Source organism: Poecilia mexicana, unplaced genomic scaffold (genome assembly GCF_051168715.1).
Source record: "Poecilia mexicana isolate PSO_F unplaced genomic scaffold, ASM5116871v1 scaffold_8, whole genome shotgun sequence".
NCBI lineage: Eukaryota > Metazoa > Chordata > Actinopteri > Cyprinodontiformes > Poeciliidae > Poecilia > Poecilia mexicana.
The window spans coordinates 24,654,854-24,677,538 of NW_028263377.1; the positions used below are offsets into that span (position 1 = coordinate 24,654,854).

Sequence of the window (22,685 nt, forward strand, 5' to 3'; positions counted from 1 at the left end):
CTACTGGAGATACTGAAAAACTTCCCCTCTGTTCATGAGCACTGTTGAGAATATGATGAAGAACAATGAATATTGAAGTTCTGTCTATAGGCTTAGTTAATTTTTACTATTTAGAACCATTATTATTATTATTATTATTATTATTACAAATGAATCTGGAAAAATAAAAAGTTTTGTTATGAGTTAAATAATCTGCCACCGGCACTAGTTAATCTTTTTTTTGTAGAAATTATTGACTTAAAACAAGTGCGTATTTCTTGCTAAGATTTTATTTATAAGTTAGTTTTGTCTCATTTCAAGAGTACTTGGATATTATGAATGAAAATCCTGACCAAAACTAAGTTAAGATTTTCTTCTTTTTTTCTCAGTGTATGATTATTGAAAACAAAGTTGGAACAATAATTCTGACAATGAATATGTCCCAGAGTGACACAGAGGGAAACACTGAAGCAGGGCCAGGTATAGTTTGCAAATAAAACTGCTCAGATAATACCAAAGATAATTTCAACTACTTACTTGTCTGAATTGTATTTTTTACACATTAAATAATGCTTTAAAGCATTTTATCTTATTTTATTGTACCTAAACATATTCTATTATGTTAACTGTTACTGCCAGTGAGTGACTGTTGTTGTTATTATTATTATTATTTTATTGTTTGTTATAGTTAATAAAAAAATCTAATTAAAAACAATTGAATATAGTATTACTTTCACCTTTTCCTATTATATGTAAATATTTCTTTAAAGTATTTTCTTAAGAATTCAACACTTTTAATTTAATTTATAATTTTGTGGCAAACAATTTTCATCTATAATGTAACCCTGAAGCTCTTATAGGGCTTTTGGAAACGCACATTTCCACCCGTTTTCTTCTCTTTCGAGCACCAATCTCCCTTGCCAATATGGCGGGCGCGTCCACGTGTCCTTAGCAGTCTTTAACGTTCAGACCTGTGGAAGGAAGCACTGCGCCCCCTGTGGTGTCTTCTGTTCTAACCAAAAGCCATAGACATAATATAAGTAATCTAAGTAATTTAAGTAATCGGATATAATAATCTTATATTATGTCTATGACCAAAAGCGAAGAAGAAGAAGAAGTGTTACGTCTTGGTGGGCGGGTCTAGACGTCATTTCCGTAAAAAATCAAACAAATGAGTTTATTTATGATCACGCTAACCTCGCAGCTGTGCGGTTTAGTTTATATTAAGACTGATTTGATTCCGGCTTTCCCGATCCTACGCTTTAACGGACTGCCGTGAAGTAGCAGGTTAGTCCACACCGCTGTCTAACTTCCTGTTATAAGGAGACAATGTAGACTCCAACACTCTCACTATTGCTAATGCTAATGTTAAATAAGAAGCTCTGTTGAATCACACCGGTTATTGATTCTGATTTTAGATTCATATGGACTTGATTAAGCAAAAAAAAACATTTTTTTACTTGGATTTAGCTTAGGCTGGCTTTTTAAATCAGCTACTAACAAATTAACAGGTATGATGTCGATTTGGAGCTGGAGTAAAGGGCTAATTCTACCATTTTTGATCAGCTTTTTCTCCAAATTTAAACACGATGACATGGATTTCATTATTACACAGTCTACTCAGTTTTTAAAACACAATTTATGTTTTACGATATCTTGTTTAATTGCAAAATATTAAAATAGGTGATTCTGGGAGTGCTTTAAAGTACAGATTGTGACTTTAATCTACTTGTAAAACAACCTGCGCAGCTTAAAATTAATTCCTTTCCAAGTTCTGATACATTATAAACTGTGACTAAAATGTTTGCACTTATATATATTGACAATTCTTTTTCTTTTGTATGTTGTGTGCACATTCAGATAATTTAAAGTAAGATAATTTCTAAATAACTTACTGTTTTAAAGGAGAGAACAAGACATTTCTGTGATTTATTCAGATCAAACATAAAGCCATTACACATTTATCCATTCCAAACATTAAAAACGCTTATCAATTTAAGAACACATTATAGCTTTGCTATAAGTTAAACAGACACTAAGAGGGTTTGCATAAAAGGTTTTTATTAAAAGGTTTGAGAATAAAAGAAATGTGGCCCTCACCAGCCAAATTACAATTACACATTTTTAAATATTACAAACTTTTTATTGAATTTAACTTTTGTCTGGACTACAGAGGTACTCATTTTTATTCTTTATTCACAAATTAATCTGCTTTTAGGAGTATTAAAAGAGGGGCTGAATATAATCATTTATGTAAAATAAGTCACCACTTTCTGTTGTATAGAATCTCATTAAGGTACCTTGGATTTTGTGACAACAGCTCAAAGCCGTTTCAGGGGTGTGAATATTCTTTCCTCTCTGCTTGTATTTAGATGACATTTCCTCCTCCTTCCTTGGATTGAGCTCAGCTGCAGGCATGGAGCCCTCCACCAAACCTGGGCCCAGCCAGGTTGCTGATGTGGTGTTCGTCATCGAAGGAACGGCCAACCTCGGACCGTACTTTGAGTCTTTAAGGAAAAACTACATTCTTCCAGCCATTGAGTAAGTTCCTGAACATCCAAACTGGAAAGTTTCATTGTGTCCTTAATTAACTCCCATATTTATTTATTTTTCAAGATATTTCAACGGAGGCCCTCCTGCAGAAACAGATTTCGGTGGAGACGTGAGTGCTCTTCTTACCGCTCTATAAGGGATGCAAGTTATCGATTAATGAGTTAATCTAAAGCTGATTACTTTTACCAATCGACTAATGATGAATTGATAAGCGGCCATTTTCTTAAAAACCTGAGTTTTATTTTGTACCAAGAGGCCCGGCCGCCTTTCCATAACACGTTTTTCGCAAAACGCTGAATTTAAAAACACGTTTTTGTGTCAGCCGTGTTAAATACTGACTGAATGATTGGAAAATCATGGTTTTCTCACATTATTTCTCAGGCTTATTCGCGTCTTGTCTGTTCGTTTTCTGTTATCTTCTCCGCTATTGTGTCGTCACTTCCTGACCTTCGTAGCAAATCGATTAAGCGTGAGCGCTATTCACATGAAATTTAAGAAGCTTGTAGAGTGTTTATACTTTAACCAGATTCGTATGAAGCGCATTTTTCATCCCTGATTAGATCGTTTCTTTTCTCCCGTTCTATTTTCCGCCATCTTAGCTCCGTTTAGAGTTGACCAGCGGCGCCCTCTGCTGGATGGCTGCCAAACTACACCACTAAAAGAAGTCTAAACTGACATTATTAGTTAATCGATTTGAGCTTATTTTATCCTAATATCCCATTAATTGTTTACATCCCCACTCACTTCATATTCTGTCTGAAATCGGAGTGTTTTTTGAAGGCGAGCATCACTTTGTTTCCTGCAGTATGGAGGGACGCAGTACGGTCTGGTGGTGTTCAACACGGTTGACTGCGCGCCGGAGTCTTACGTCCAGTGTCACGCACCAACCAGCTCTGCTTTCGAGTTCGTGTCGTGGATCGACAGCATCCAGTAAATAACTTCATCTTCTTTAATCCAGATCAATATTTGTCCTCGGAGCTGGGATGATTCTTAGCTTTTGGTTTCCTGCAGGTTCATGGGAGGCGGAGCTGAAAGCTGCAGTCTCATCGCAGAGGGACTTTCTGTGGCCCTGCAGCTTTTTGACGACTTTAAAAAGATGAGAGAACAAATGTAAGCTGGTGTCTCTTCATATCTTCAAATCTGTGTGTTATTTGAGATTAATTTGTCATTTTGTGCACTGTTGCAGAGGTCAAACGCATAAGGTGTGTGTGCTGCTGTGTAACTCCCCTCCATATCTGCTTCCCGCCGTGGAAAGCGTCAGCTACACTGGCTTCACAGCGGACAACTTGGTCAAAATCATCAGAGATGTAAGAGACGTCATGCCCTGTTCTGCTCCAATACAAGCCTTCAGGTGTAATTAATCAGCTCTACGCATTTTTCAAGATGTAATATTTAAAGTAGAACCAATTTGTTACTTCCTCTTTAGATTTTTTTTTATTTAACCACTTAAACATTTTTTATTCAATATTAGAAATACATTAAAAGATCCCAATAATAAAATCTAGACATTTTTAAAATAAGAAAATAAGCATTTTTTTGTTTTTTTTAAAATTTTATTTAGTTATTATTCTTACTATTTCACTTTATTTTTATTTATTTTTATTATTATTTCTCTTTTCATCAGCTTATTCTCTTGTTATCGTTTTTGTACAGCATTTGGTGCAGTTTTAAACCGGTTTTTAAAAGTGCTATATAAATAAATTTGACATTTTATTGCCTAAAATTTAAACCAGGTGAAACTAAAACTTTTGGCAAAAAATTTTTACAAGGTGTTTTTTTATTTTTTATATTAAATACAAAATGAATTTATATTTTGTACAGTTTTGGCTTAATTACTAATGTGAATTATGTTTTTTTTCAGCAAATTACCTGTAATCTTAACGATTAATCAGTTACTAAATTAGTTGACAATTGTTTCAGTTTTCAATTCATCACAATTAATCCGATTCATTGTTTAAGCCCCATTGTGCTTAATTTACCACTCGGCTTTTAAATGTTTTCATTTTGGTTTAATAAAGAATGACAAAGAATAACTTTATTAACTCCTTAAATATCATTTATTTAACTTTAAATTGCTGCTAACAAGTTGAAAGCAAATCACATGAAACATTTTAATGTCAGAAATAGTTTGAAAATTGATTCATGTTTGTAAAAATTAGCCCAGAAAAGCGTAGAGTTTTATAATGTGTGTCAGCATTGATTGCGAAGGATTATAAAAAAAAAATTTTTTTTTGTAATTTTTTCTGCAGAGAGGGATTCACTTCTCTGTGGTCGCTCCGCGGAAGCTGCCAGCTCTCAGGGCTTTGTTCGAATGGGCGTCTCCGGTGACCGGCGCCGTGGAGCCGCATCCGGACTACAGCCAGGACCCGTTCCACATGGTGCTGGTCAGAGGAATCTCTCTGCCCGGTGAGAAACATCCCGGGTCTCGCCAGGTTCAGTGGAGAAGCGACACGAGTTTCAGACTTGACTTGGACTCCTTCGTTTTAGTTTATATTAATTTTAAATCAGTTACAAACACAAAGAACAAATGAAAACACACACACACACACACACACACACACACACACACACACACACACACACACACACACACACATTATCAGTAACTGGCAGATTGTTGCTTATAAGGAGACATTTTCTTCATTATAACCTCATTTATCTGCCAGTGGAACTAGAACTTTTTAATCAATATTAAGGAATTATTTACTTAAAACAAGCTGCTATATTTTGCCAAAATCTTACTTTTAAGTTAGTTTGTCTTATTTCAAGTTTAGTAAAATATTTGCAGTAGAAACTAAATAAATAAATACTTGGCAAGATTTTGTTTCTTTGCAGTGAAAATATCCCACATGAATAAGCAGTTAGCTTCCCCCTCCAGTCCGTTTCACCTCACGGCCTCTCTGAGACAAAAAGCAGGAAAAATAAGCAGATAAATGAGTAAAATAAAATGATGAAAGACAGAAATCTTAGGGATTAAGTAGGAAAGACTCAACTGGTCCCCAAAGCTTCAAAAATATGTCCAATTTGATCACAACTCAGTTTTTCCAAAGGAAGGACGACGGATATCTGCGTCATCCACATCTTCACCGTTGTGACACTCATTAGCAAAAAATCGAAGAATTGTTGGCAAAGATTTAGAATATAGATCCAAATAGTTGCATTCAAAAGGTAAAACAGAGAAAATGAGAAGCTAAAGGCCAAAACGTGTTCAGAATGGAAATCTTTCCAAAAGGTCTGTAGAAAATCTACCTCTGTGCCTCAAACATCTACAGCAGAGGCTGGAGCGGTTGGGGAACAACAGACACATAGATCTATAGAAAAGTTTATTAATCCTGACAGTCGAAGCTCGATGGTTTCATTTAGTTGAAACCAGGCTATTCTCTAAATCTGTCAGTCCTTAACGAAATACACTGAATGTTTAGTAACAGTTTTAACTCGTAATGAAGAGCGAAGGGTTTAGTTTTTGTTTTTTTGCTGGTTTACTGCAGCTGTACTCTGTGTTGAACGTCATTACATTCTGTCACTTTCCTTTGTTACTCTGAGGAACAGCTGCTGAAATTCTCCCGCTGTAGTGTGGCGCCGTTTTGGGTAAATCCTTTTGGATTATTTAGATTAGCACCTCTGGAGGCTTTGCACCTCATTTGGACGAATCATATTTGCTCACATCACTTCCAGATTTGACAGCGGTTTGGCATATTTCTGTAAAACAATCCAAGCGCTGTTTTTGTGGAAGAAATGGGGAACACGGCAACATGCTCGTGCAAAGTTTGCTGCATCATGTCGATGCCCAATGCTGAGCGTTTCCTACATCTGGCTTGCAGTATCTGATAAACGCATTGCTGTGTGCAAACTTTAGATATGTGTTTGACATTTTCCTGTTCATTTTATGGAGGAAAAACTATTTTATCATCCACCTACATGTTTCTTTACTTTATGAACTTCAAGGTTTCTTCTATTTATGTAGTTGCTAAATAATTTATGGGTGTTAATTTTCACACCTTATTTGCTTTTTCACAATTTTTCTGCGCCGTATTTATTCTGTGGAAGGTTTTAGCGGTCTGACGGAAAGATTTAGTTGTTTTGAACTGTTTTTTTGGTGTGTAGGAGAGAGAAATGAATGAACCCCAACACCTTCTGCAGAGCACATTTTCAGTTTTGGTCTCATGGAAACATCTTTTAGTTTCCGCAGGCGGAGGACCTCCACACAAACCGGTCCTCCCTCCTCAGCCACCGCCTGGCCAGTCTGTTGTCGGACCCTCGCAGGCCCCCCCACCCATCAACCCTGCACACAGTTATCAGGTAACGGCGAGCAGGCGCCTTCATGCTAATTCCTGCCACCTGCTTTTTGGCGCGCGCTCAGAACGTGGTGTTTGTCTTCCTCTGGAAAATGTTTGACGCTGTACGTTTAATCTGCTTCCTGCAGAATCAGCCTGCGTTGACTCCTGCTCAGGTGGCTGCACAGATGGCCGTGGATGCAGCCAATAACCAGAAGAATCGCTGTAAGTTCACAGGAGGTGCTAAGCTTTTCAGAATAATTAATTTTTGCCAAGCTTTGTTTTGCTTTTTTTTCTGTTTATCTGCCATGTCTGGTATTTTCTTCCCTGTTATGTCTGAGATGTTTACCAGCCACTTTGTTTTTGTGGAGGTCTGAGGTTGTTGATGCACAGAATTTACACCTTTTCACTGCAAAAGTACACAAAGTCTTAGTTTCTAGTGCAAATATCTTCATACACCTGAAATAAGACACAACTAGCTTACAAATAACTTTTCATCAAAATATTGGCTTCTTTTGAGCCAATTATTCCTTAATGATAATAAATATACTGGCAGGTTGTGGCTTTTAAGACATTTTCTTACAAGTGAAAAAATCTGCCAGTAGAACTAATATTTGTTTTATTTATACTAAGAAATATTGACTCAAAACAAGTTCCTATATTGTGCTGAAAAATGTCTGGTGGGTTAGTTTTGTCTTATTTCAAGTGTACGAAGATATTTTTACTAGAAACTACAAAAACAAAATACTTGGTAAGATTTTGAGTTCTTATGGTGTAAAAAACATATAAAATACACACAAATTACATCAAAAGAATAATATTTTTAATTACAAATCATGGCATTTATTCAATAAAAAATGTGGAGAGAAATATAAGAAACTGAACCGTTTTTAGCTCTAAAACAGAAGCTTAAAGTAAAAACCACATAATTTAGAGTTTGAACCAACAATTTGTGTTTTTTTCTTATTAAAAGTAAAATAAATGGGTTCCAAGCCCCCATTGTAGCTGAATGATATCAAACAAACTTGCAGTGATTATACAATAAATAATAAACAAAATTAGGGCTGCAAATAACTTATTTTTCTAACTGATTATGTTATTGATTATTCTGATGAGTAATTGAATAAAAAGTTGGCACATTTTGAAACATTTTTCATTTAACCACTTAAATATTTAGTCAATATTATAAATAATAAACAATAAGAATAATACATTTTATTTGTAGGTGCCTTTCTTGACACTCGAGGTCGCCTTATATAATTTAACATAAAAACAAACAATATTTAAATACATGGTAAAAACTAAGTACCAAACAAAATTTAAACAGACAATGCAAATACGTTAAAAGATGCAAATTTAAAGAAGAAAATATACATTTATTGCCTAAAATGCAAAACTGTTTACATTTTATTGCCAAATGAAGGAGTGTCAGTGAAAGCTTTTCCATTAAATTAATTGTTTCTTGACGGGATTAATTGTTGGAAAAACCTTAATTGTGCTAAAACAACACATTCAGGCTGTACATTGTATATTAAACTGGCTTTCCATATGTTACCACTGTTCACTCTGCCATTCTTAGCAGGAACCTGAAACTTTTCCACTCAATAAATAAGAGCGAGGAGCTTCTTTCTGCTTGCTTTGGGAGTCTGGAGTTCTTTGGATAAATGTTTTATTTCCATCATATTTAAATCAAATCTCCTGTAACGTTTGCGCTCGTTTTTGTTTTCTTTCTTCCAGTCACAGGAATTTCCAGTTCGCCATTCCAGAATCAGCCGATTTCTTCGGTCCCCGGGCCAAAGCACGGGCAGCCTAGCCTACCGACGGTTACCACGGTGAACCAGCTGACGATGCCCCAGCAGGCTCCCCCCAACCCCCAGCAAGCCGTTCCGCCCCCGGGCCAGCTGGTGGGCAGTCAGCAGCCGCAGACCAATCAGCCCACGGCGCCGTCAGCACAGCCCAACATCGTAAGACAATTTAGATTTTTCATGTCATCAGTGGCGTTTTATGCATTATTATTGTATTAGCAGGGACTCAGGTTAACTTATTGAAGGGATCCGGTATTAATTGGTGAAGTGGGAGCAGTGGCAGGTTGAGGAGGCTGGCTTGCTGTGAAACTGTTGGTGGCTTTTATCGGAAGAGGTCGACTCGTTTCTGATTGGACCACCTCAGTCTGAATGACGGACAAATGAGAGACAGGATTAGATTTTATGTTTAATACTAGAGCTTTAATTGACGCTGCAGCTGCTAACTCGGTAAAATGTCTGAACCTAAATATCAGAATGGATTTTCAATGTGGTCAAAACCAAATGTTTTATTTTCTCCTGAAGATCACAGCTGCATCAGTTTGGTTTTCTTCAGAAACTAAGTAACATTTCCCTCCAGAATATGTTTCCCTAATTAAAATGCATATCTCACTACAGCACACTTACATTAAAAATGTTAACTCCTTTCTTCTGTCCGCAGGCCGGCGTTCCCGGAGGTCAAGTTCCTGCAAACCCAATGGGTCAGCCTCAGGGCATGGCCAATAAGGTTATGGCCTGGACCGGCGTTCTGGAGTGGCAAGAGGTAACCCAGAACCCAGGGACTTTCAGCGAACTGCCCTTTTTCCTCACGCTGCAAATATCACACCTAGCTGCCAAAAAGGCTCTAGCACCCAAAAAACAATACAGAGAGGCTGTTTTTTCCTTCCACAAAACTTTCCAGTAAGATGCTTGGACAAATTCTGTATGAGTTTTAATTATTATCCAAGTAACTTCAAAGAGTCGGTGGCTTGGTGATGCCACACCATGGAAGGATCTATGATAGCAGTCTGTGTTACAACCAGCCTGAAGAAGCCTCTGACTGAAGACTGCTGCGGTATGAAGCTACCAGCTCAATGTCCAGGCAGCAGAGATGAAATTCCACAATGACGTGTCCCGCATGATGCCATCAGCTCTGCTAATCCACCTCATTTGCTTTTGCCGCTCCTCTTTACATCTCTGTAAGGTCAGAAAGCCGGACAGAGACATGGGAGCCAGCACACCCAGCTCCTTCAGGAATCCCCTTTCATGGCTTGTTTTTCTCTGTGAATGGGAAACTGTGACGTCACCAGCCTCCTCCAAGATCACATGGGCCACAATATAACAATATGTTCTTAAAACTCTTTGCATTCAAATTTTATGAGAACATTTTTCATTATTTGAGTCATAACAGTCAATAAAACAAACACTCCTTTGGTTTTCATCTTAAACAGTTTAAAATCAGAACTTTGACCCCTGGGTGTAACTGATGAACACAAAGCTGCAGGTGGGGGTAACATGATATCATCATCACCCTGAAGCCACCATGGTGCAAATTCCTAATAACCCCTTGTTATCGATTGCTGTGCAGTTTGATTAATCACGTATCGCTTACCGTCCTCCTTCCACCGCTTTAGCACAAGGTCAGATTGATCCGGTTTACAGTGCAGAACCAGGAAGTTTCACTGCGTTGATGTGGCTCGTATGGGACACCATATGTGTTCGCACCGGGCCGATCAATGGCTGCCATCGACCATCGACCCATCCTCCCTCATCCATTTGTCAGAATTATCGAAGCCGGTTAAATGGATAGGAATAAGATTGAGAAGCTTCGTAAAGTCTAAATCCATAAACGGGTCAAACTGGGAGCATGAAACGTTGCTTTAATCTGCGGTTTCCTCCTCCAGGTGGCTCATCTGGCGGTTCGTATTGGGAAGAATTAAACTGCAGCATCTGAAAGTCATTTGGAGGAAGCAGTTGTTGATGAGAGGGAGGTTTTTTTAAAGCGCAGCATCATCGGCGTAGTATGATCGGTGTGGGTTTTTCTCCCTGGGATTCGCCAACAATCGTAATCAGCCCCTGATTTAGAGCAGAAAGAATTGTTTGTTGCTCTCTACGTCTTTACTCCATGTCCTTTCTGCCTTAGCCAGCACTTAGAATAAATTACCCATTTGTCTTCACTGCAATAAATCTGTAATTGAGTACAGTGGGCCTGACTAATGTGTGATTGATTAATCATTTATCCTGTATTGATGCCCTGAAGATGAGGCCTGGCAGTTCTCCCGCTGGGACTTTTTGTAATTGCTTGTCCTGATTGGGGTCACTGACAAAGGTCCGAGCTGGACAAGCCGCACGTCTTTTTCCTGGGCGACGCCTCAGAAACGCTGCAGTTCACGCCTGAACTGCTTCCACTCTTAATGCTGAGAAGAAAAATGTTATTTTACATCTGGAACTTCTCAGACCGACTAAGCAGTTTGTTTCTCCTTATTTCCACAGAAGCCCAAAGCCTCGTCTATGGACTCAACCAAGCTGACGCGTTCCCTGCCCTGTCAAGTTTTCGTCAACCAAGGAGAAAACCTGTGAGTAGCTAAAGCCGGGGTCAGAGGTCACGTTTTAACATGTATTAACTGTTATTTAAGTAAGACTGATGGTTGTAAACATTAAGGTGCTCTCAGTAGGAATCTCTCGACAGATGCTGCAGCTCAGATAGCTCAGCTTTAATCGGGGGTTTCCTCACATGCTCATTTAGTCGCCTTTAGCATCTGGATGCCGTACGATTAGCATCTCAGAAGCTTAAATAAAACCTGAACTACAATCCGAAACTCCAGAGGAGTCGAAAAGGAGATTTCATGGCCCAAAGAGCAGAGAGGCCGGAAAAAGTTCAGACCATCTCTTCTATCGACTCCAGAGTCTTTCTCTGCACAGCTTTCCAACCATAAGGCCAGATGGAGAATTAAAAAGGAGCGGCAAAAGCAAAGGGGACGGATTAGCAGGGTTTTCCAACCACTGATGTCATCCAGGATATGTTGAAGTGGAACATCGTCCCCCGCCTGGACGTTGAGCTGTTGGCGTCAGACCTGGGTGAAGCTGGGCTCCACAAACTAACAAATTAAACAAAAATGACGTTTGTGCAGCAAAAATTGTTTTAAAGATGAAATTAAATGTCAACCAGCCCACATTTACAGAATCAGGCTAAATGTTGTGTCAATCAGCTGTAATACATTTGTGCGTCAAAATGTTTTGTTTATGGGGTTAAATTTAAGGTTCACCAGAAAACGACTCGTCCTCCCCACCTCTGCCAAAGCATTAAAATAATAATAATAAAAAATGCTAAGAGTTATTGTGGTATGTTTGTGCTGCTAAAATGTTTGCTTTGCAGTTGATTAACAAATTTAGTTATATTTTGTAAATGTGGTGGGCTGGTTGACCTCTGGAAACAATTTCTTTTAAACGAGCAAAAATTCTTGCTGCACAAACGTTTGGCGCTAATTTGGTCTTCAGTCAGAGGCTGCTTCCGATTGGTTGGAAGACTGACTGCTCTCCTTCCTGCCTGCAGCGCCGCATCGCCATCCGCAGCGATTCTGTGAAGATACTTGGATGATATGAGTTATGACAACATTCAGTTTCCCCTTTGGGATAAACAAAGTGTTTTTGGGTTTAATTGAATTTTACGCCACATTTTGACCCTCATCAAACGGTTTCCTGGCTTTGCTGTCGGTTTTCGTTTTTCCGTGATCGCGCTGCTTTCGTCTCCTTGCAGCAACACAGACCAGTGGCCACAGAAGCTCATCATGCAGCTGATCCCACAGCAGCTACTGGTGAGCCAGCTGTTTTTTAACAGCATTTTATGCAGCAGAAACTTCTGGAGTGATGCTTTAAATTATAACCCGTCTTGTTTTTCCTGCAGACGACTTTAGGGCACCTGTTCAGAAACTCTCGAATGGTTCAGTTTCTCTTCACCAGCAAAGACATGGATTCCCTGCGGGGCCTTTATCGCATCATGGCCAATGGTTTTGTGAGTGTTTACTCTTGCTAAACCTCAAATGTATTTTTACTTTTGTTGAACTTTATAATTTATGACTTTACTTTTGGTGAAATATAAGCGCAGGTCCCTTCTCTGGCCACTAGGTGGCCTGAACGTTACTACTTGTTCCAGTGATGACAGAGAAACTCTGGAAAAGGCTTTTTACCCACATGATGTCTTAATTTTCTGCCTAAATATTTTAAATGTTCTTTCACTTCAGATGGAAATATTCTTTTGTAAAATATAAACCTAGTTCTTAAGGTTTACTGTTAAAACTAGTGAAAAAACAAGCAGAGCTGCATCTCTAATTCACTATATGTTCCACCAAAGGCACATTATGAATTAACACCATTTGTATCCGGTTTATGAAGCCAGACTCTGATTGTTTCTGTTTTTCTTTTCTATCCTGGGGAAAACAACAAAAAGACAATGAAACACACAAAAATACAATGAAAAAATCCACAATTTCTGTTCTGTTGTCAACTGAGACGAGGCATCCATGTGCAAAATAAATAAAAAAAATAAATAACACTTGTAAATTACATGAATAAGGAAAGCCCAAGTTTACCAAAGAGCTGCACAAGGTATAAAAGCCCCAGTGGCATCAACAGTTAAACAAAGAGTTGAATAAAACAAACGTAGCGCAGGGCATTCTGGGTAAATACAACCATAACAAATGCGGGTGTCTAGTCCAAAAAATGTTGTTTATTTTTGCCAAAACCAAAATAAAAATCCTACAGCTACTAAAATCTGACGCTACTACGTTTTTGTTTCCATTTTATGAAGAAGGTCTCACTAAGTGTCTTCTTCAGAGGTTTTTGTGTCGTTTCCTTCAGTGGTTCCTGGTGCAGCGCCCCCACAGGCGAGGAGGGGAACACGTTTTTAAAAGGGTTTGGTGTGAAAGTTTGGTCCCCATTCGAACCGAATCTATTAAAATGTTTAGCAGTTTGTGTTGCTGGATGTGAGAGAAAACTCTCAGCTCTCTGTTGACCTTAAAGGTTGGACGGCGTCTAAAGACACAACAGTCCAGACAAATGTGTTAAACTGATAAAGAAAATAACATATTGCTATGAAAATTACAAAATTAGGCCTGAAATGGGCCCTGAATGACGTGTAAATAAATGTTTTGTATGTGTTTATATAGGCAGGATGTGTGCATTTCCCCCACACGACTTCGCCGTGTGAAGTTCGGGTCCTGATGCTGCTCTACTCCTCCAAGAAGAAGATCTTCATGGGCCTCATCCCCAACGACCAGAGCGGCTTCGTCAACGGCATCCGGCAGGTCATCACCAACCACAAGCAGGTCCAGCAGCACCGAGCGGTGAGTGTCAGAGGTCAGAGGTCAGAGGGCTCTTCAGGATGAAATGGTCTGATTCTGATCACTGAACTGCTCACATAGTCACACCTTTTAATTTATTGATATTTATTGATGCTTTCATGTAACCAGCAGTGGATAAAATAGGAAATAAGAGCTGAGACAATGCTGTCAGTTTTCAGATGTAATTAATAGGATTTTATCGTTCATGATGAGAAATTTTTCATAACGATATAATTTTAAAATCCCTCCTGAGCCTCGTAAAGTGCTTTGATCTTCGTTGTGCAGGCTGCAGCCGGCTCTTTGAACCACGTTCAAAATGCTCTCATGATGCGCTGCAGATGTAACTCGGTGGTGTTTGATGTCAAACATTTCAAGAAAAATGTGACGTTCTCCTAATTTTATGACTGAGTTTCACGGCGAGAATAAGAGATAAATTATGAGAATTGTTATAATATTAGCTGAATAAAGATGCAATATTACTGGGAAATGGTTGTAAAGTTATGAGAAAAAGGTTCATTTTATTGAGGGGAAAAGCTTCAGTGGTTATAAAGATCTGAAATAATTGTTTTAAAGTCCTGACACTGATAATCTGATACTGAATTGTTAACTGATAAAGTATTTTTATATTTTTGAAACTTATCCTGAAGTATAATTTCACAAGATGCTCAATATTTATTTTATATGATTTCTCATGGAGGAATTCTCATATAATTACCATTTAATTCTCCTAATATAAGACTTTAATCTGCTAGTATCCTAACTTTTTATATTCATAATATTATACCCTTATCCTCATTTTATTATCACTTTATTCTGCTAATATTACAACTTTATTATCAAAATATTTTGGCTTTTTTCTATTATTATGACTTATCGCATTTTTATGACTTCTAGTTATTATTGTAATATTACTAAAATTCTGGTTATACTGCAACTTTAATCCTGTGTTAGTTTGACTATTCTGGCCTTTATTCTCATTTTATTACAACTTTGTTTTGTTTTGATTTTTTTTCATATTCTAGATATGAAATAAAATCTTAATTTATTCAGTAATTTTATTGAGTCAATTTATTCATTTATTTATTTTTTACTTTAATGGTTTGACTTTATTTGAATCTAGTGTGATAAAAGAATAAACAAACAAAGTAAATGTAAAACAAAGCAAAAGAAGGACAGTAGTAAAGTATAACTACATGTTCAAAGGAGTGGGTAGAAACATGAACTTATTTTTACATCCAATCCTCTTACATTTGTAGCTTCATCCAGTAAATGGCTGTTCATGTGAACTTGGTGTGATTTATTATTTTCTATATCCATCTCTATAACTAGAAAAGTGTATTCATAATTGGATGCCCATGTTAATTGTCAAGAATAGTTAAAATTCATTTTAAATGTCCGTCATAATGCCGTGACACAGCCGCTGCTCTGCTGCAGCTTTAAGTCCAAAGTGTGTAAATTTCATCATTAAACAGAACCGATCCTGCAGGTTAGAATCTGACTCTCCTCGTTGTCGGTGCTGGAGGTGGACCTGCTCCGGTTTCTGCAACGTTTCCTCTGGATCAGCCGCCTTTTCCGTCACATGGCGTTCCTCCAGCTCCTCTCGCTGCTGAACAAGCAGCATGTTGCTCTTTAAAAATGAAGCTGCTTGGCGAGTTTACATGATTCAGATTACATTACTCCTCATGCTCTGATATCATCCATGTTGATGGCTCTTGTCTAACCATCCTGCTAATTTTATGTCTTTGCGAGAGGCCCAATATGTGACTCATAAGTCGTGTGTGTATGAGTATCGGGGCATTTAGAGAAGGCAGGAGACATGAAATTTTAATGAAGACCTTTTTTTCTACCTCTGCCTCTTGTGTATCGTCACAAATTCAGTGCTGCATTGCTAATAAGGAAGTGCTACAGCAATCTTAGCATAATTAAAATTCAATTTGGACCAGTAGTTGAAGTTTCTTTGTTGCAGAAATGGCATTCTTCCCTTTTCAGATTCGAATATTATGGCGTTTGAAGTGATGCAGGTTAGCGAGTTGAAGGCAGCAGATGAATCACAGGCAGCGGAGGAGAAACGAGCTGGGTTTAGTTTTCTGGGAAGACCCAGAGCTGTGTGTTTCCTGGCTGTTGTTGGTCAGAGAGCGCAGCGCGTATTAGCAGCATCCCTGGGTGATTTGTTCGGATTCAGCAAGATGGATGGGTGAAGGTGTTTTTCCATCACGCTTTCCTGAGTCTGAAGTTAATAATTTTTTTGCTGGGTGTGGAGATGAAATGCCCTTCATTTCCCCTTGTGTCTCCCTGAGTGTGAAATCCATCACAACACATTTAAATCTAAAAGCCTGAGCAGGTATCTGCATCTGGATGCTGTTGGTTTTCATTTTTAAGGAATCAGAACTTTGATCCTTAAAGCTGCTTGACACTTTATATTGTAAAATCAACCAAACTTACTGCTGATGTAGTTTTTCACCTGTCAAACGTGTCTTGCTAATTTTTTTTTCCATTGCTTTTCTTGGAAATTCTTACATAACCAAGATTAAAGGTAAAAAAGCTATTGGACCTATATGGCTCGGATGACATCACAAAAGGTAAACCATCATAATTCTTCTTAAAGGGGCAGTGTGCCATTTTATAGCACAATCAAGTAAATGTGGTGACTTAAGTTGTTATATAAATGTTGTAAAGATCAAAATTGCCGCCTAACTTAACACATTGAAATTGGGTCTCTGTCTCTTTAAAAACTCCTACTCTGTCTTAAACTCCGCCGACAGGAAGTCATCACAACAACGTTCCTCTGTTAACCCTTAAGGACGTTTTACCAGCGTTTCACTGAGAAGTAGCTCGCATATTAAGGATGTGCAGTTCCACCAGATGTTTGCCAATTGCTGCTGGCTAGTCTGAAGGAGCTGAGTGGGGGGGAGGACTGTTCTGGAAGTATAACGTCTGAGCCCAGCTGGACTCCTCTGAGTTTATTTCTGACCAAAACATTTGAAATCTGGCCGCTTGCAGCTCAAAACCAGCCTGAAATATTCAGATCTGCTAATGCAAGTTAATTGACTCGATTCTTCAGCCTCTTGTGACGTCATTACCCAGAATACACACTAATTACAATTGGATACGGGAGGTTTGTGTGGTTTTTAAAAAGTCATTTTCTGAAAAACTGCAGTGGGAATCAATAACTCATTACCCAGCTGTGTTTTTGGTGTCGGTGTAAATCTGTTTCTGGAATAAAAATACAGCTTTAAAATGTCCAGCTTTATTTTAGGGCTCTCATTTGTTCTTATCCAGCTGAAAGCCTGAAACTTTGATGCACACCACTGGTCATATTTTGTTAAATGACCCTGAGCAGGTTCCACCTTTCTGCTGTTGGTAAACATCTGAAACTATTGTTGCATGATATTTTACCAGTCTGTCTCAGCCGGTTTGGATCTATTCATGGAAGCGGAAACTCTAACCCCAAGACATTTTGGACAATTTCATGCTCCCAACTTTGTGGGAACATTTTGGATCTGGTTCCTTCGAGCACAAAGCAAAGTCCATGAAGACATGGATGGAGAGTGGTTCTCGACCCAACAGAACAGCTGTGGGATGGATTAGAGCAGAGAGTGAGAGCCAGACCTTCTCGTCCAACATCAGTGTGTGACCTCACAAATGCACTTCTGGAAGAACGGTCAAAAATCCCCATAAACATCGTAAACCTTGTGGAGAGCCTTCCAGAAGAGAGGAAGCTGTTCGGCTGCAAAGGGAGGACCAACATCACACTGAAGCCTGTTGATCAGGACTGGAACGCCACTGAAGCTCAGCTGTGAGTCAAAGCAGGGGAAAAAGAACCGGTCTCACCTGTTGTCAACACCTTCTGTCGATCATATGGCAAAGCGATATGCACCGTCAGATTTTGTGTGAATAAGACTATTTTAGAGATGTGCACCGTTTCAGAACATTTGATCACACGGCAAGGTGCAAAAAAACAGCTAAAAGATCCACTTTGGAGACGGTGTGAACCCTGCGGGACGCCTCTGGTTTCTGTTACCGTTTAATTTAATTTAACCTCCAGATTCTGCTGCAGGTTTAGTGACTGAGGGGAGGTTTGTGCAGAACACCTTGCAGGTGGGGTTTAAAGTAAAATCTCCACTTGTTCTCAGTGTTTGTTTTTCTCTTTCCATCTGCTGTCTGACAGAGTGGGTGTAAATGCAGCCTTGCAAGCTCTCAACACTGGTAACACTGTAAATTACATAAAGAAAATATGTGTGCTGTAAATACACTTTATGTCAGCAGAAGCAGTGCATACAAACAGCAGACTGAGGATTTGCAGAAGTTTAATTATTTTTTTCCAATTAGGAATCATTTTACACATTTAAACATGTTTTTGCAAAAAGATCTTTTATGTTCTTTTTTTCATTTGGGGTATAAATACAAGTCTGTTTTTTACTGCAGGAATCTTTTAACCTTTAAATTGTCAACCAGGATTTCTGTGTTTTGTTTTGTTTTTGATAGCAAACGCAATGTTTAAACCCAACAACCCGTGAGAAATATCTGTTTTACAGAGTTTGTGTTCAAAAACATTGATTAAAACCTACAACCTGTAAATATTTAATTAGAGGAAGCGCGTCTTCACAGTAAGGCTCTCACCGTGCCTTTTTAACAAACATTAACCTGTAAAGTTACAAGATTATGTCCAATTCTTCTCACAGGTTGTAAAACTTCTTCCATGTTCAAAACTCTGAAACTTTAACTCAGTTTCAGAGTTTAACTGCAACAAAATTCGGATTAATCGTGAATTGATTGTTGAAATAATCAATTTATTGATTGATTAATCGTTAACTGGAGTATACAGACTGAAAACAGGCTAATTGCTAAAAGAACTAGATATTCAGAGCTGTTTAAGTAGATAAAATATATATGTTTGTGGATGTTTTTAGCAGCTAAACTATGTATAACACTTTGACTTTGAAATTGCAAAAATACCGTAAAAGAATAAAAAACTGTTTTGTAATTTTTTTTTTTTTTTTTTTTTTTTTAATATTTTTGTTTTAAATTTATCATTTTTTTGACAACTCTCCACCACAGGATTTTTAGTTTGGGGACCTTTTAAATTTATTATTCTTATTTTTTATATTTTTATTTATTTATTTGTTCCTGAACAATAAGTCTTGTTTTATCTATTTATGCAGGAATTCTCCCTTTAACATTGAAAGTAAAACTTTTAGATTTTTACAGGCCTAAGAAATTTTATGTAAAATATTCAGTTTAGATTTTTTTTAATCAGGAGATTATACAGTTATTCATGACATGCATTTTGCAAAACTTGCATAACATCTCAGACTTTAAAAAAAAAGACTTAATACAAGCTTATATTTCTTGCTAAAAAGTTACTATTAAGTTAGTTTTCTTATTTAAAGTGTAATAAGATATTTGCATGTCAAACTAAACCAAAAGTACTTGGTAGCATTTTGTTTTGTATCCCTTTGCACTTTTCCCACATTACGACCCAAACCTTGTATTCTACAGGGATTTTATTTTCAAATTTTTTCCCCAAGAAAAACTGAGATTTTTTTAAATATATTTTGTTTTTGCAGCAGTTAGGTGGAGCAGGGGTTCCCATGCAGACCAATCAAGTCCCAACCAACCAGAACTTTCTGAACCGGGCGCCCGGCCCCATCCCGGTTTCCCACGGCAACGTCCAGCAGCAGGTAAATAAATCCAGAGCCGCTCCGTTTCTCCTCCTGGCGGCCGCCTGCGGAGGTGCATGCCTTACTGGTAACTGTCTCTGCTCCTCTCTGGTCGGCTCTGCATCCAGTCTGTGGTGGTGGGCATGCCCCCCGTTAGTCAGGTCTCCATTATGGAGGAGCAGCAAAGGCCCAGCAGCATGGTGAGAACAACTAACTAACTAACGCAAACTGCACCTTTTCAGACGGGCCGGACTCGGTTTCCTTCATGCATGTGAACTGGACTGGCATGGTGCTGATGTGGTCTGTCAACAATGTCCTGTTTTTAAAGCAAAACTACTTGATTTAAGTTGCTTTTATTTAAAGGGACCAGTGCAACTTCTAAGTAGTATCACATGATGCTCTATGCAATACGTCGGAGGATGAGGGACATACTAAGAAAATAATTATATCAACAATAGTCATATTACAAGAATAAAGGAATATAATACTATGACTTTATTCTCTTAATATTACAACTTTATTCTTGTAACACTATGATTTTATAATTTATGTGTAATCATTCTAGTAAAAGTATGACTATTCTGTTAATATTACGAATTTCTTCCCATAATATCTTGATTTTATTGTCGTATAATTACGATTTTATTCCCATATGACTTTATTCTCATACCTCTTATTTTTTAGTGTGGCCCTAATTAATAGTCCAGTTAACTCTATAAGTTTTTAAAAGTTTTTATTGTAGGACGCTAATTAACTTTATGCAGGACATTTAAATTGTGGGCGCTTTCTACGGCAAGCTGATTTTACATTTAATAGAGAGTAAATACATTTTTCCAGGTAATAAAATAACTTGTAGCGTAATTCTTCCAGCTTGATCTCAAACATAATTTTCCTTGGACAAAGTGAATATGATGTTAAACTTATATTTTATGTTTTATTACTGTAAGTCATGGCATCTTAAACACATTTTTATTAGTGATAATGTAATTGTTGGTAGTTCTCCATTCTTACAATCAGGAATGGGTTTTCTTTAATCTTCAGAGGAATGATATTACCGTAATTTCCAGATTATAAATCAGTATTTTTTTTTTCATATCTTGGCTGATTCTGCAACATAAAGTGTAAAAACTTTTATTTTTTTCACTGTTTTCAGCTTAAAATTATCGCTGGTGGTCTGTTTTAACCTGCATTTAATGCATTTAGATGACGATGAGAGCAGCAGGACCAACCAATCAGCAGCCTCCGGTCAGCGGAGCTCCACCCAATCAGGTTGCTCAGGGCGGACAGACCCAACCACAGGGATCTATTCTCCGCCTCCCGAATCCAGGAGCCAATCCGCAGCTCCGGAGTCTCCTGCTCAGTCAGCAGCAGCCGGTGAGAGCAACAGAAAGCTGCTTTTTCATGCTAAATTTCCAAATACCTGCATGTAGAATTTAACGATGTTTTCACAGCAGGGTGCCGTGTCTCACATGATGTCCCACCAAGCGTTGGGGCAGCAGATGGTGCATCCGACACCAGGAGGCGGGCCTCAAATACAGAACCAGTGGAGGCAGCCAATGACGGGTCAGCAAACACACAACTGTTCACAGCAAGATAAAATTACAAAATATTTATGGAAAAAGGCAGATTCCCCTCTATTAAAGCTCCCCCACTCAGCTCCTTCAGACTAGCCAGCAGCAATTAGCAACAATTTGTTTCATACAAGACCGATTTCTGATTTTACTTTTTTTTTTAATTCTCTAAAAAAAACAATACATTAAAAATGATCTTATCAAAAAGTGGCTTTTATCCCAATCGTCCCCTTTGTGAGTTTGTTTGACAGAGTATTAAGGCCAGACAAGAAAATCTATAATGTATTCTATATCATAGAGTGTAGTCATGAAATCAGCAGAATAAAGACACGGTTTTACCAGAATGTCTTAAAACGGTGCTGTCCAAACTTTTTAGCAGGTCAAATTGAAAGAACTTTTGTGTCATTTCTTCAGTGGTTCTTGGTGCAGCGCCCCCACAGGCGAGGAGGGGAACAGGCTTTTCAATTAGTTTGTTAGTGTGAAAGTTGAACTGCAGCAGCTGAAAATCTAACAAATGTTGCAATTTTGGTTCCCATTTAAACCGAATCGACTGAACTATCAGACGTGAAAATGCACTACATCTGATATTTACAGAAATTATATATATTTTTGACATTACATCTCTTTTTGCATTCATTCACGTTTTCTTTAGTCTAACATTTGTTTTGAAACACTTAAGTGTGACAGAGAAGCAGGATAAACTGCGTGCTATCATATAAATTCCTCTCCATTTTGGCTCCAGATTTTTGTCCAAACAAACCCGCTCTGAGCTTTTCCATTAGCGGCGCTTCTGAATATTTCATGTGTGTCTGTGTGCAGGTCAGATGCTGATGTCTGGAGGGCAGCGGGGGCCCATACCCCAACCCGGGATGCCCCAGGTCCCCAGCATCACAGACGAGGACGTCATCAGGGACCTTCTCTGAGGATCCGCAACCAAAATGGACTTTTGAATCTTGATTTTTAATTATTTAGTTTAATCTTTCCAACTTGCTTCCAATTTGGAGTTATAATTTTGCATTTTCTTTTTTTTTTGTCTTCTCTAAATGTTCAATTTAATTAAACAAGCCACATGTTGTTGCTTTTTTTAGCCCTGCTGAGCTGCCAGAGTTAATTGGGGGCAGAAAAATTAAGATTATTTTTTTTATGGAAACGGTGAAACAGGGAGGAAACTAATCCTTCATGCTTCACACCAGACGTTTTCTTTCTGTCTCTTTTTTTAAATAATCAAGTCAAGTCTTTGCAGATGAAATAAAATTGAGCATTAAAAAAAACTGAAGAAGCTCTTGAGCTTTTGGATTGCATACATACAAACAACCGAAGCTTCTGTGTTGCAGCAGCTTGGACTCGAAAGGTGAAGCTGAAATAGATCCACTAATAGATAGTTTGGTGTCTTTTCCTGCCAAATAGTGTCACAGTGTTAATTTTAACTACTCCAATATGTCGAGAAACCATAGCGGGCCTCGCTGTGCCAAGTAGTCCTACCAGATGGCATGAGTTGGCCACGTTTCCACTGGCAGCGTGTACAATC

General features: G+C 38.1%; 1 protein-coding gene across 5 annotated transcripts; it reads left to right on the forward strand.

The window, feature by feature from the left end:
- Nucleotides 1-1,110: 1,110 nt before the first annotated feature.
- Nucleotides 1,111-22,428, forward strand: med25 (mediator complex subunit 25). 5 transcript variants are annotated; one of them, XM_015010040.2, is made up of 20 exons: nucleotides 1,111-1,266; nucleotides 2,352-2,520; nucleotides 2,596-2,641; nucleotides 3,338-3,462; nucleotides 3,544-3,642; nucleotides 3,719-3,839; nucleotides 4,782-4,938; nucleotides 6,713-6,831; nucleotides 6,956-7,031; nucleotides 8,544-8,770; nucleotides 9,270-9,371; nucleotides 11,081-11,163; nucleotides 12,345-12,402; nucleotides 12,492-12,599; nucleotides 13,753-13,929; nucleotides 19,494-19,607; nucleotides 19,715-19,786; nucleotides 20,790-20,960; nucleotides 21,038-21,149; nucleotides 21,977-22,428. In XM_015010040.2, the coding sequence occupies exons 2-20, from the start codon at nucleotides 2,396-2,398 to the stop codon at nucleotides 22,078-22,080; spliced, it is 2,196 nt and encodes a 731-aa protein (XP_014865526.2). In that variant the 5' UTR covers nucleotides 1,111-1,266; nucleotides 2,352-2,395; the 3' UTR covers nucleotides 22,081-22,428. The 5 variants fall into 5 exon arrangements, with proteins under 5 accessions (XP_014865526.2, XP_014865529.2, XP_014865527.2 ...); XM_015010043.2 differs by having other exon boundaries at nucleotides 21,041-21,149; XM_015010041.2 differs by having other exon boundaries at nucleotides 19,497-19,607.
- The last annotated feature ends 257 nt before the right edge of the window (nucleotides 22,429-22,685 follow it).

Excerpts from the sequence above, each read along its gene's own strand:
- med25 (XM_015010040.2), top strand. The coding sequence starts at position 2,396 with ATGGAGCCCTCCACCAAACCTGGGCCCAGCCAGGTTGCTGATGTGGTG. Across the intron at positions 19,608-19,714 it reads ACGGCAACGTCCAGCAGCAG|TCTGTGGTGGTGGGCATGCC; the intron begins GTAAATAAATCC and ends CTCTGCATCCAG. Across the intron at positions 20,961-21,037 it reads TGCTCAGTCAGCAGCAGCCG|CAGGGTGCCGTGTCTCACAT; the intron begins GTGAGAGCAACA and ends ATGTTTTCACAG.